This window comes from Leptidea sinapis, chromosome 23 (genome assembly GCF_905404315.1).
Source record: "Leptidea sinapis chromosome 23, ilLepSina1.1, whole genome shotgun sequence".
Classification (NCBI taxonomy): Eukaryota; Metazoa; Arthropoda; class Insecta; order Lepidoptera; family Pieridae; genus Leptidea; species Leptidea sinapis.
This window is the reverse complement of record NC_066287.1, coordinates 10983938-10999219: the sequence shown is the minus strand read 5'-3', so window position 1 is coordinate 10999219 and position 15282 is coordinate 10983938. Positions and strand designations below refer to the sequence as shown.

Sequence of the window (15282 nt, the reverse complement as noted above, 5' to 3'; positions counted from 1 at the left end):
AGGTTATCAACTGTAAAGTAGATCAATCATTCAACTAAAAATAATTTTATTTACACACAGTATAATATATATTAATAAATTAATTATAAGTTAGTACTATAAACATTATTAAAAGATATATTATTATTAAAATCCAGATATTATTTAAGTATCCCCACTTAAGTGTTATCTTGTGCAATTGACTACTTGATAGTTGTTACAATAAAATATTAAATGGTATAAGATGTTACCTTAAATAACTAAACAATAATCTTTTTAAATAAATTGATATATTAGTCGTGCCTATAAGGAAAATATTAATAGATATTGCTATCCTTTTCACATCATATCGGATTCTATACTCGCACACACACGTAGTGGACGCAATGCAATGCATACACACATAGCTCCAACAAATGAAATAAAAAAAGTGGATGCATAAAAATGAAATTATAGAATGGATGAAAGAACACAAATTTATTTTTGAGGAAGATTGGACAAAACTGGACTCTTTTTAACAACAAACCGTTCTCCGAAAAATTGTGTGGTCTTGTGATTGCCAACATACAATAGCGACTTAAATCGAACGGAACTCCTTTGCACAGGATGCCGGCTAGATTATGGGTACCACAACGGCGCAAATTACTGGGCAAATGAGACTTAACATCTTATGTCTTAAGGTGCCGAGTGCAATTGTAGTGCCGATCAGAATTTTTGAGTTTTTCAAGAATCCTTAGCGGCACTGCATTGTAATGGGCAGGGCGTATCAATTACCATCAGCTGAACGTCCTGCTCGTCTCGTCCCTTATTATCATAAAAAAAGTAGAATATAATAAAACAACGCCTGGCTGAAACAAATGTAGATCAATATGATAATAATCAAGATGCTCTCACAAAACAAAGTAAGGTGTCCATCACGAGAAAAGATTGTAAAAATAAATGATGAGGAATAGATGGAATCTTTTGTATAAGCTATGCCTCGATTGTCAAAATAAGCCACATCGACAATATTTGTGCGGTTATTTAATTCCCGCTATGAAGGTTATCCAAATTCATTCATTTTCTTTATTGGCACGACTTATAGAGGTTCACGGTTCATTTGCGCTCGCATCACGGAAAAACTACTGAATAGATTTCAATTAAGTCTTCTTATTTTTATTTCTTAAACACTTGGCCCTTACCTTAAAAAAATATTGCGATATAATAATTTCATATAAAATGATTAAAGTTTTAAGAAACAACGATTTCTAATAGCACTCCGTCAGTCATGTGTACGCGGACGAAGTCGTGGGTATCAGCTAGTTTTAAAATATTTCTTTAGCAAAACTTACAAGTATTTTAAAAATTGTGTAAGTAGTTTGGGATTATTTATCTGTTTACTTAAATAACCTAAACGCGACGACCATCTTGTCCGTTGTGCGTGACGTCACATTATATCAAACATCCGTTTTCTTTTCTTAGTACCGTATAGAACAGTATTTTGTTGCTTGTTATAATGTGCCTTCATCAATGACTGCGCGAAACATTAAAATTTATTAAGAAATATATTATTTTATAAATTTAAATATTTACTCGCTAAAAAAATGATGTGAGCGGTACCTAATAAATAATTGTAGATTATATAACCCTTTTGGAAAAACAGTCAAGTAGCCAATAGTAAGTTATATCGGCAGTTCGTGACGTCACACTTGCTCGATCAGCGGAAACGAATCAGGATCTGAAGGCGGTAACGTCTCTGCATCAAACAAGCTGGCGTGCAGAGCTACTACTGTCACTGTCGCACCTGAAAATTATTAACAATTGAGTCAAGTGTGAGTCGAGTTGGTCGAATATTTTCGCTAGTTTTTTTTGAAGTTACTTTGCGAATCGACATCCTGACGTTAGTTGGTACACTAGCGGCCGTTCCCAATATAGTATCTACAGATAGAGATAAATTACTACCTTGTACTATCAGTTATTAGCTGTCAATAATGTGAAGCTCTCACAATATACCCGATAAGTCATTCTTATCGCCTTATATTGGGACGCGTGAATTGCAATTTCCATACAAGCTTTATATCGCTGGTAAGCTATACGTCGTGCACGGATAAGGTGAGTTACCGTCGATAAATTTATTGGGATTGAAAAGTCAACGATAGTTACGATTTTTATCTCAAGTAAGATAGAATATTGGGAACAGCCGTATGTGACTAGACCATTTGTATCATACTTCAGCTACCAAGCCTTTTGTTACTCATATTTCTACTGAAGTGGACGAGAATTAGATAAATTTTAATATATAATCTCAATTATATGAAGATTCTTGAAAAACCCCAAAAATTCTGAGCGGCACTACAACTGCGCTTGTCACCTTGAGACATAAGATGTTAGGTCTCATTTGCCCAGTAATTTCACTAGCTACAGCGCCCTTCAGACCCAAACACAGTACTGCTAACACATTACTGCTTCACGGCAGAAATAGGCGCCGTTGTGGTATCCATAATTAAACTAAATATTTCGGTAAATAATAAAAATATTAATATTTGTCTGTGTGCCGTATATTTGCCATCACCACTGAAACCAAATGTACTTGAACACTTTATTGCCAATGCTGGCAGGGTTTTAGAACTAGAAGTATACGTTATGGTGCTAGGAGACTTTAATCTAGGCACCTTACAGTGGTTTGACAATAATGGATCATTAATCGATTCCCCATCTCATATTTCGTGTAATATGCAAAGAATGCTTTGGGACTTTATAATGGATAACGATTTAAAACAATTTAACAATTTGCCTAATTTAAATAACCGGATACTTGACTTGCTTTTGTCACGAATGCCCTTTTGTGTTCACCTACAGAATGCATCTCATGTTATATCTAAAATAGATCCACATCATCCTCAATTTGAATTTTCGATATCTTTTAAAAAAACATAAATTTTTTGAAGTACAATAATGTAGAAAAATTAAACTTTTTTAAGGCTGATTATACTAACATTGCTATAGAATTAAACAGAATTAATTGGGAGGAAACTTTTCGTTCTCTGACAGTAGATGAGATGGTTTCTTCACTTTATAACCATATTGATAGTAAAATTAATAAATATGTCCCAAAAATTAGACCTAAAAGTGTGAAATATCCTCCTTGGTACTCGAATGCGCTTATCAAAAGACTAAGAGAAAAATATAAATTAAAAATGAAAATTATAAAAATATAATAATCCAATGGATGAAATTCAATACAAAATATTGAAAAGGCGATGCGACATGTTAATACAAAATTGCTACACTTCATATATTTCCTTTGTCGAAGCTCAAATTAAATGTAACCCAAAATATTTCTGGAGTTATCTAAAAATGAAAAGGGGTGGTTTAAGTAACTATCCGGCAGAAATGTCTTATGGTCATGAAAGTTCAGATAAAAGTAATACCATTTCAAATTTATTTGCTTCACATTTCTAATCGGTTTATATAAGGCCTTCACTAAAACGTCTGAACGATGAAAATGTTATATGTGAGAGCAATAACGTTCTGCGTACTGTACATATCACTCACAACCAAATCGAAAAAGCTGTAATAGGACTAGACAAAGCGAAGTGTGCGGGCCCAGATGGTATTCCACCTGTGTTTTTGATCAAATTAGCTGCTGAACTATCTGTTCCTTTAGCAATAATATTTAACACTTCTATTCAAAACGGGATCTTTCCAAAGGTTTGGAAAGAAACAAAGATAGTACCCGTTTATAAGGATGGAGACAAATCCTTGGTTTCGAATTATAGACCCATAGCTAAAAATAGCTATGGATAAAAATCTATCTTAGCTAAAATATTTGAATCTTTTATTTGTGAAAAAATCACGTGGCAATTATCGCAATTAATTGATACTCGGCAACATGGTTTCATTAAAAACAAGTCGACAGCAACAAATCTTATTGAGTATACTGAAGAAATTGTGGAAGCAGTCGATGGTAAAGCACAAATTGATGCCGTATACACCGACTTCAGCAGGGCTTTCGACACCGTCAATCAAGAAATTTTTATTATACAAATTGCAGAAGTATGGAGTGTCGGATCCCTTGTTGAGTTGTTTTCGCTCATATCTCAGCAATAGGCAACTAAGAGTGGTTATCAATGGGTATACTTCGGAATCATACATAGCGACCTCAGGAATCCCACAGGGATCGCATCTCGGACCGCACCTCTTAATGTGTTTATTAATGATATCTCTGAGTGTTTTAAGTATTCCAAAGTTTATCTTTTTGCTGACGATCTCAAGGACTGTAAAGTTATCAAGTCACTGAAGGATTCATATCATCTGCAGGAAGAACTTGATAGTTTGGAAAATTGGTGCGAGCTTAACGATATGTCACTTAATGTAAGAAAATGCAAATATATTAAATTTAAGAAAAATAAGAATGTGCTGCCTACGTCGTATCACTTAAATGGAGTCATGTTGGAAGAAGTCACGTGTATACGTGATCTTGGAATTCATTTTGATACCAAATTGAATTTTAACACTTTTAAATCGTACATAAAGCTTTAAAATTATTAGGGTTTGTTTTAAGAGAGGCAAAGAATTTTAAAGACATTGGGACTAAAAAAATTATGTACAACTGTTTGGTGAGAAGTCATTTAGAGTACTGCAGTGTTGTTTGGTCGCCACATTATAAAGTAAATGTTGCTAGACTTGAGCGTGTCCAAAAAAAGAAGGTACGGCATCTTGCGTTTGGTCATGAAGTTCTTAAAAAGATTAAAACATATGAAGAACCACTATCATATTTCCACATGAACTCCCGAGAAGAACGAAGAAATTATTTGGACCTAGTATTTCTAAAAAAAATATGCACTGGCCTAATTAACTGTCCCGACTTGCTCAGCAAAGTTACATTTCATATACCAAATAGAATTCCAAGATCATGTCAGCGACAAATCTTATTTTCATTACCAAATTGTCGCACTAATCTAAGAAAATTCTGCCCGTTGTCACGAATGTATACCCTGTATGATCAGTATAACAAGGATTCCTTAGATATTTTCGCTTCCTCAAACTTTAAGAAAATTATTCTTGAAAGAGATATCTTTAATAATATTACCCAAACAGGATCTTAAATCTATGCTTACTAATTTTTCTACTATTTTATGTATGCAATAAAAACATAAGTGTGTTGTTATCTTAATTAAGTAAAATTCTGTGCATGTTAATAAATAAATAAAATAAATAAAAATAAAATAATCTAGCCGGCATCCTGTGCAAAGGAGCCTCCCACTTGTTCGCTGCTCAGGAAATCACTCAGAAAACAGTGGTTTCGTAAGTATTGAACTTACAAAAATAAACTATTTTTTTACAAAGCTTATCCATTCATTAATTTATTAATTGTCAGAAATATTAAAACATTCGAATAACAGAAAACTACTAGTTTTTAATGCCTTGTTTAGATTGCTGGTTAGTAATTGTAAATAAAGTATCGATAAACTAGAATTGTGGGGTATGCCCTATTTACGCCTTTATTTATTTTCGCCATTTTATTTAAGTATTTGTAATTTGTTATTCAGTTTAACGCGAGCTTTAGGAATGTGTGTACGACGTCTGGAGTGCCCAAGCGAGTGCTTTACGCAGCCCGCGATTGTTTCAAGTTTTTTATTGAAAAAGTTAAAGTTGTATTTATTAATTTAACTTTCTTAAAGTACAAGTGAAATGTTTCAATCAATTTTCATTTCTTCGCTAATAATTATGTTATTGTTAAGAGTTTTTTTACGAGAAGAGAAGTAACAGCCAATTCGCCGCCGTGAGCTACGTTGTCGCTCCTCGGGGTCAAAGTACGTAATCTAAACAGACTGTTTTCTTTTTTCTTATTCAATTTTGATAATTAGTTTCGATGAAAATTTGTTTTTTGTATTTTAATTTAATTATTAATTTTACTACTTACTGGCATCGGGGAAAATCCTCTTATGATGAGCCAGTAAAATAAAATCAGCGGTCAACACACTGTAGTACTCCAGTACCAACCATTTTATTGAAAATTAATAATTTATTACCCGGAGTGAAACTTTTCGGCATTGTGACTAGAGTTTTGAATTGTTTTTATTTATTTATGGAAAAGCAAGACAAACGACCGTACGGGTCACCTGGTGTAAAGTGATCAACGCCATCCACAATCTCTCGTTTGTAGGTTTGAATCCTACTGTGACCTTTCAAGTAGCCAAACTAGTTGTTGAGAAATCAAACAATATGGAAACAAATGTTTTGTTAGAGAAAAATAAGTTAATATCATCGATAAATGTGCTTGAAACTTACTATTGCTTAAAACTTTCGCTACTCGTACTTAAAAAAATACACTTAGACGGGCAGCCATTTTAATTTTTTACCATAAAAAGGTCTATTGCATTTTAAAATACGCATAAGAAACCAATGGAATCGTTTGAGTTAAATAAATTGTAGCGACGCACGTTTCTATCGATAGAAAGAGATAGTACTTGACACAATGAGACAGATGTCTATGACGCCGCCATTTTGTTATAAACTTTATATAATAACTAGCTGACCCAGCAAGCGTTGTATTGCCGATATTAAAAGTAACTGCTGGCCGTAGATGGATGAAAATTATTGAAGTTGTATGTATTTTTAATGCTGAGTCATAATCAAACAAATTAAAAAAAAATCTGAAAAAAAAAAAGTCAATAAAATTAAAAAAAAATATGTGGACCACCCTTAACATTTAGGGGGATGAAAAATAGATGTTATCCGATTCTCAGACCTACCCAATATGCACTCAAAATTTCATGAGAATCGGTCAAGCCGTTTCGGAGGAGTTCAAAGTTTAACACCATGACACGAGAATTTTATATATTAGATTGTCAAAAGTCATGTTACTTCGTACAACACCACCTTCGTACGGCATACCACAAATTAGGATATCATCCCCACCATCTGGATGTGTGGCGTTCTTCCACAGTACGGTTTTCAAGGACCTTTCTTCCACATACCACAATGAGCTTCCTTGCGGTGTTTCCGAGACGATACGACATGGGTACCTTAAAAAAAAGCGCTTACACCTTCCTTAAAGGCCGGCAACGCTCCTGTGATTCTTCTGGTGTTGCAAGAGATTGTGGGCGGCTGTGATCACTTTACACAAGGTGACCCGAACGCTCGTTTGTCCTCCTTTTAAATAATAAAAAACTATAAATTAGAAAATACAGTACCTAGGACCCAGAAAAGAACTGCTCCTGCGCCTGCCAGCCACATGACAACCATGGAGCAACCTGCTGCGACTGTGTACTGCTGGGTCTTACTCAGTTCCCATCCGCCAATCTATTGAAAGAAAACAAGCTAGAAACACAAATAGAGAACGTGGACATCAATAGTGACACAATAGTTGTAGTGCTACCGTGCGGGTCAACATCACGGCCGAACCCCGCGCTCCCCGCCCTGTCAAGCCGCAAACTGCGAGCGCAAATCCGCAGTATGAGACGGGAACATGACCGCGAACACTCACCCTCAAGCCGGTACCAACTCCGAAAAACCGTGAGTAAGCCGTTACAAACAAATAAACCCATAGATAAGATGAGGTCCCGGCTTGTTGTTGGAAGCTCACAGAGAAGCATGAGGTTGATAATAATTTAATGTAAGTACAGATACCAGTGGGAGGCTCCTTTGCAAAGGATGCCGGCTAGATTATGGGTACCATAACGGCGGCTATTTCTACCGTGAAGCAGTTATGTGTAAGCATTACTGTGTTTCGGTCTGAAGGGCGCCGTAGCTAGTGAAATTACTGGGCAAATGAGACTTAACATCTTATGTCTCAAGGTGACGAGCGCAGTTGTAATGCCATTCTTGGGGTTTTTCAAGAATACTGAGCGGCACTGCATTGTTATGGGCAGGGCGTATCAATTACCATCAGCTGAACGTCCTGCTCCCGCTCGTCTTGTCCCTTATTTTCATAAAAAAAAAGATACAAAACCACAGGCTAACCCGTCATGTTTTTCATAAAAACGCTCGTACGTGTATAGCGTTTATAACTCATCATGCTTAAAAGTACTGATAGGTATTGTGTGCATTGTATCTAGGTTTCTATCGAAGCAGAAAAAACAAATTTCAAGATACATTCATTATAACCCAAATATCTGCTTTTTTGTACAAACTTTACCACTCAAGATCTCTGAATAATAATATCTAGGTTTATCCTATTATAAATCCTAAATAAATTAATAGTTCTTATTAATTTATTTAGGATTTATATTTTTTATTATATTTAAATAATTTTACATTGCATATAATACAGGTGTCGTAAAAAAATTAAAAGACACTTACAATGGGCTGAAAAAAAATTTTGCTGTGATTAATTTTTCTACGAGATAAAAGTTTGTATGAATGCGAAAAACAGGGAATAACTTTTTAGGGAGAACAGAACACTGACATAATTTTTTTGGTGAAACCTATGCTATATAAAAAGAAAAACATTTATAATAGAACTTATCACATAATCTTATTATAATGTAATAATATACAATCTCGAATTATGTGTAGGTAGAATCCCCGCACGATGACATTGGGACAGGCCGCCATATAGTGACGTCATATTGATATTTGAACTAGGCATACTTTCATAATCACCAATCAAAAGGCAAAGTTCCATCTCCATTCTAGCTTGTGCAGAGTATAAATTTTGACAGAGCAATAAACAGTTTTTCTACATTTTGTAGGTAGGTTAGTGTATTATAATATCAGTTGGAACGGCACGAACTATAACAATTAGAGCTATATTTCACCGTGGTGTCCGTAATCTACCAAACTTGACACCAGAGTCATGACGCGTCCGAGCTGGTCCCGTGGTTGCGTAACCAAATGGACACCAGGTGAGAAAATCTCTATAGAGCTGTATACATTTTGTTGAAGCGGCGACTGGTTGCGGTTGTGGTGTCCCAGTGAAATATTATTTATGTAAAACAAAACTTCTTAAAATTATAGTAAAATCATTGCTATTTACCTTCCAAGTGTTTGGACCAGCAGTTAGTTTCTTATAGCCGAAGAAGCTAGCAACCATCGCAATGAGAAGAAGTGGAGATGTGATTCTGTAATATGTAAGTTAAACAGATAAATATATCGCTGTACTGGCTACTATTACAATTAAAATAATTCTTTATTATGTGGTGTTATCATAATTTTTTACATTTTGGTTTCATAATTTATAGACAAACGACATCATTTGTGCCATAGAATCTCTTCTAGAACTACTCTACACACCCTATTGGCACCGCCAATTAGAGATCCGAATTCAATGTGTGTTATGAAATATAATGTTTCAATGTGTGTCTTCATGTATTTATAACGCGATACATCTTCTCCTATTCTTTTGTGGGTTTTATATTCTAAATAAATATATATATTCACAATAAAATCGTCCTGGGAACATCGCACAAGGAAGCTCATTCCACAGCTTGTTTGTAAGTGGAAAAATAAATTGATAATTCAGATCGGAAAATGGTAGAGACGTTTCCTCGTTCTGTTTTTTTTTTCTGTAGAAGTAGTTTTTACTAACAAGTAAATAATTCTATTACAACAAATCAATGTGAAAACGGATAATACTCACAAACAGTATGCAAACAACCCCAGAAACACAATTAAGTAGTTTGCTTGAAAGTACTCGACATTCCGATAGAATCTTCTGGATAGTCTCGGTATAGATGGTGGTGACTAAAAGAAATACCAAATAAAATAATAGTTAAAAAAAAACTATAAAACACGCTTTATATAAAATTCAACTAAAAAATAGAAAATAAATTTAAAAAAAAATATATTTCATTATAAACAAAAGTACACCCCACGTGTAGAAGAATTATTATTTTAATAATATCTTAAAAAGCACCCCACGCTTTTTTTTTTACATAGAAATATATTTTTTTTATGCAGAATCGAATAAAAATATTTTAGTTAATTGGAAGATCACTTAATTCAGCTAGCCGGAGATCACCGAACTAGCTCTTATAATAAGTAGCTCAGTTAAATCACGGATTAATAATTTATAATGGAAACAGAATACTTAAACAGCGCCATCTTTTCGTAAATAAAAACATTACTTCATCATTACAGAATCATTTGTATACGAGTATAATCCATGATATCATTTCATAATTGCCTTACGCGTTTAAACAAACACAAATTCACCGCCATCTATTCGCTTCTAAACGAATTAGATACTATAATTTTGTGGAACTGTCTTGACATGTCGCGCGGTTCCTTTGTAGTTTACAATAAATTACTAGATGGTGCTTATTAGTGATTTATTTATTCTAAAATTATATAAATTGGCAAAAATCTTATTTTGCATATTGAATAATGGAATAATCTTCTCAAATTAGTGTAATGTCATCGGTCCTCGATAAATCTACATAGTTTGAACGAAATCTAGCCGTTTAAAGTGGGTCAAAATCGCGCCCAAGTCGGTTACAAACATACAGGTGAAGCTAATAAAAAGGGGGAGAAAAATATGTATTTTAAAAATATACTGAAACTTATTTTATAAATCAGAACATTATAAAGTAGCATATAAGGTATTTATTTTCTTACTATTTATATTACTACCGCATTGGAAACAAATGGCACTCTGAGAGAGAAGTGGCGCAAGAAACTCTCCCAGCATTCTTTTTTTATGATTGCCTCTCTTATACAATTATTATGATAACTCTCATTTCTGTTTTCATAATTATAGAATTAGAATAATTCTCAACAGAGCAAAAAATTTTGAATCAGAAAATAAATATACTAGATATTAATCTATAATACGACCTGTATAGCCAAGTGGTTAGCGATCCTACCTACTAAGCTAGAGGTCCCGGGTTCGAATCCCGGTAGGTGCAAGCATTTATATGACGAATATGGATGTTTGTTTCCGAGTAATGGATGTTTAAATGATGTATGTATGTTTATATGAATTTATGTATGTTAAAGTAAGTATATTGTATTAAATACATCATTGTCTTGTAACCCATAACACAGGCTATATATGCTTAACTTGGGGCAAGACAATTTGTGTAAAAAGTGTGTCAATATTATTATTATTATTATAAAAATATTGACACACTAACACAATTATCTAGGCATGGCCTGAACTAAGGGTGCAAGGCAATAATATATTTAATGTATTGTAAATAGTTAGATCTAATTAATATACATTAGTCGGAAACAAACATTCATATTCATCAATAAACGAGTAAAGTTATAGAAAATTCCATAATATTAAAATCTAATTTTTTTTTTTTTTATGGAATAGGAGGACAAACGAGCGTACGGGTCACCTGGTGTTAAGTGATCACCGCCGCCCACATTCTCTTGCAACACCAGAGGAATCACAAGAGCGTTGCCGGCCTTTAAGGAAGGTGTACGCGCTTTTTTTATTATTTATTTTATTAGTGTTTGTACATTTCGGCAATATAATATAATTTATACACAGAAAAGGCGAATTTGACACAAATCAGACACTTATTTTTTTTTTATTCACAACTAACCAAACAAAATATTGACTGCCTTATCGCTGCCAACGGGTAACGGCGACCGTCCGCATCATTGTGACGTCACAGGTCATTATGGTGGCGACTCAGTGAAATTCGCTAGTATTTTGATCATAACTTCGCCAATTGTTATATATTTCGCACATTATTTTATATAATTCGAAGCTCTATAAATCTGCATTTTTAACTACATACGGGATCAGCATTATTTATCTATCCTCTGCTCAAATAAGATTTATTTGGGGCCTAATGAAATAATTGTACTTCTACACCCCTTTAAGTCTGCAACCTTATGCTATATGATAATTACCTTAAAATTTTCTGTGGCCACAAATTGTGTCCATGGCCTTCGATTGGCCAGGACCCCCATAACCAATGCGGGTGCTGCCCCACTACGAACATGTTGGAATAATCTGAAATACATCGCAAAAAAATTATATTATTAGTGATAGCTTCCAAAGGCTTTTTTTATGGAAAAAGGAGGACAAACGAGCGTACCGGTCACCTGGTGTTAAGCGATTCTCTTGCAACACCAGAGGAATTACAGGAGCGTTGCCGGCCTTTAAGCTTAAACCATTTTAGGGTTGCCATGGCTTTATCACACAATACACAAATTTTGATATTAGTTTAATGAAATAAATAGATGCAATGTTTTATTAGATTATTACTCATTCATCATTTTTTCTCATCTCTTGTTTTGAGCATATTTTACGACATTGAAGAAGTGTCTATCAGACAACTTGTTGTAAGGTTAAGAGCACACAGGCACGAATCGGATTCCGCATGAGGAGGACTGACTAAAAGACAGGACTAGGTGGATGATTGTACAAGAGTACTATGAGGGCAGAAATATGGGACAAGTGTCGAAGAAACATCAAGCGAGCCACAGCCTCTGAAATAACGATTGTGATCGTCTGTGAAATAAATATTCTGAGTTGTGCTACTCTGGTAACACTGGCACAACTCAGAAGAATACAGGGGTTGGTGGAAAAATCATTTGTAAATAGAAGGCACATTTAAACTAGTAATAAAATCTCTTTTTTCGCATTGTACTTATTGGTTTCTGACTGAATTTGATAATATTAAATAGGTTAAATTTCGAAAAAAAAAACCAAATTAGTAAAATGTTGTTTCCAGTTTTTTTGTCAAAATGAGAGAATCTAATGAAGTAATTAGATACATTTACAAAAATTATCATACAAATGTAAAAGATGTAACGGAATCCGCGCAAAAAAGTTGTGACGTTTATGGACCTAATACAGTATCAGTAAAATTAAATATAGAACAAGATGGTTTAAGCCTTAGATAATTTAAAGGCATATATAAGCTGTGACAGCTGTGAAAACGTCGAAAAAAATTGCGGCGAACTGTTAAACTCCATTTACAGCAATGCACTAAAACAAACTCACATACCTACGTATCGCAGATATAAAACGTAGCTGGTCAGGCACAATAAAGTAATAAACCTGTCCTGTTGCCTAACAGCAAGACGCTCTAGACTTATAAATTATAATGTAAGATTGATGCGTTTTGAATCCGGGAGTTTATATGTCAAAGATATTGAACCATTTGAAAAGACTTCGATGTTTGGGTGCCACACGATCACACTGAAAGAAACCCAGGTAAGAGCGCTTGGATGGAACCTGAGGGGCGAGGGTTCGAGTCCCGCATTGTCCATAAATTTTGGTGCAAATTTAAATTTGTATACACATAATCATAGCACACACCTGCACACCACACGCTCTTGGATATACAGAATGCATCTTAAATGATAATTATGATCTAAAGGAATTTATCAAAGGACGGTTTTCGTGTCGGAACCATAGGCACAAGTGAATTTGGGAATAAGGTAAACGAAAGAAAAAATGTCTAATTGCGAACTTCATTGCGATCTTCAGATCCGAAACACTTTCGACTAGAGGTTAATTAGGCATCTGATAAATGAGCATAATTGCCCACCAGCAGCCCTTAGCCCAATTGCAGCTAAATTGGTATGCTTCCAATTAGCTTGGAGAAAAGTACTCTTTACTGATAAGCCCATACTATCTTAGTTTCTGTATGACTCAGATAAAGACACTCTTAGAGTAAAATTGTTGAGAGAGCTATGTTTAGAGTATGAGGTGCTATTTGCTTGCAAGCACATATAGAGCTATTTTTAAACATATGGCCTTGTTATGCATGATAATGCTTAAACTCACTCTGTGCCAGTAGTTTAAGAGTATCATGCTGAGGTTGAATTCCCAGTTTTGGAGTGACAATACACTCATGAAACCTAAGTCCAATAAAGAAATACAGCATCAGCAAACTTTTGGAACCTCAAAACTAAATTTGATGCAGAATGGAACCAAATGTCACTGAGTTCAATTAATTAATTAATTAAAAGTATTCCATGACACATGCATTCAGTATTGTCAGCAAGAGGGACTACTTAATACTGATTTTATCAAAAATTATGAAAAAATAGTTTACTGAACAATTATTTTAAATTTTAGTTAAATGTTAGTTCACTTCTCTTATAAAAAAGTTCAAGTTCCTGTAAATTTTGTCCAACAGTGTTGGTACATTAAAAAGTTAACATGTGTTGGAATGCACTATATCATTTCCAAAAACAAAAATGATTGAATATCATGTAAATAAATGATTGGATATGTGAAAATCGGCCAAACGAAAATAAAACTGAAATGGAAACAAATAACAATGAGAACCAACCACGATTGGTTTTTCATTGATTGAGATCTTGATCATTGCTATCCAATATACTTCATATTAGATAGAAATTCGATAAGAAAAACTTAGTAACTATACCTAAAACATGTAATTTTTCAATAATATTATTGTTTTAGGTACGACTTACAGTTCCATATCATACACATACTTTTGAAAACCCTTTTTCTCAGTTGTTGCGTTGATTTCTCCCGGAAGTTCAATTTCTATATTAACTTTCTCAGACATTATTAAATTCTATAGTTATTAGATGGATGTATAATCAAATTAGTTATAAGTTTACTTGATATAAATTTGTTTCGTGATTCTTCAAGATTCGTGTCAACTGTCAAATTACAAAAATACAAATTTTTTTTTTTGGGATTTTATAACCTGGTAACTAAGACCTTTAAGTCAAGTCTTTTTTTATTATCTAAATATGTATACTTTTCATTTCACAGTTCACTTACAACTTCACATTATTTTATATTGTTAGAATTGTATTCTTAATATATTTATATAATAGTTTATAACTTCTTTTGTCTCTTAATAACTGATCAAGTGGAGGCGGGAGGGATGAAGAATCACATAAAATTTTGGAGTCACTGATTTCTCTAGCCAGCACAAGTCTGTCAATCAGAAATGTTTGGCAGTCGAAAATAAGGTGATCCATAGTTCCTTCATTTGAATTGCAATGGTAAAATATATTCTCAACAATACCCAATCTTACAAAGTGTAACGGTGCAGTATTATGGAAAAAACGCAATCTATTTATCGTGCTTTTTACGCAGAGCTGCTCGTATTGTCAGAGCACTAGGGGTAGTGCTCTCAGCTCTGTGAACGGCTCGATCACTTGATGTTTCGCAGAGACATCGCTTCATTGCGTGTCTTCTATCGTATTTCTCATTTGTTCCGAAGAGTTATTGGACCTGATTGCTGCCGTCAAATTCCACCTTTGCACGACACCCCACAAATTAGGATATAATCCCCACCATCTGGAATGTATCGCGTTTCTCCACAGTGCGGTTTTATAGGAGCTGTGGAATGAGCTTCCTTGTGCGGTAATTCCAGGATGATACGAATGGGTATCTTATCTTCAAATAAAGCGCGTACACTT

The 15282-nt window shown here is 34.2% G+C and overlaps 1 protein-coding gene across 2 annotated transcripts; it reads right to left on the bottom strand.

Annotated features, from left to right (window-relative positions):
- Nucleotides 1-29: 29 nt before the first annotated feature.
- Nucleotides 30-14514, bottom strand: LOC126971248 (prenylated Rab acceptor protein 1). Of its 2 annotated transcripts, XR_007730876.1 has the most exons (7): nucleotides 14317-14514; nucleotides 11773-11875; nucleotides 9545-9648; nucleotides 8942-9026; nucleotides 7158-7266; nucleotides 1579-1762; nucleotides 30-1160 (listed from the first exon to the last, which is right to left on the bottom strand). XR_007730876.1 is itself a non-coding variant. In XM_050817445.1 (6 exons), exons 1-6 carry the CDS (start codon nucleotides 14412-14414, stop codon nucleotides 1662-1664), a joined length of 600 nt encoding a protein of 199 aa, XP_050673402.1. In that variant the 5' UTR covers nucleotides 14415-14514; the 3' UTR covers nucleotides 30-1661. The 2 variants fall into 2 exon arrangements, 1 of the variants encoding a protein (XP_050673402.1); XM_050817445.1 differs by having other exon boundaries at nucleotides 30-1762.
- Between the last annotated feature and the right edge of the window lie 768 nt (nucleotides 14515-15282).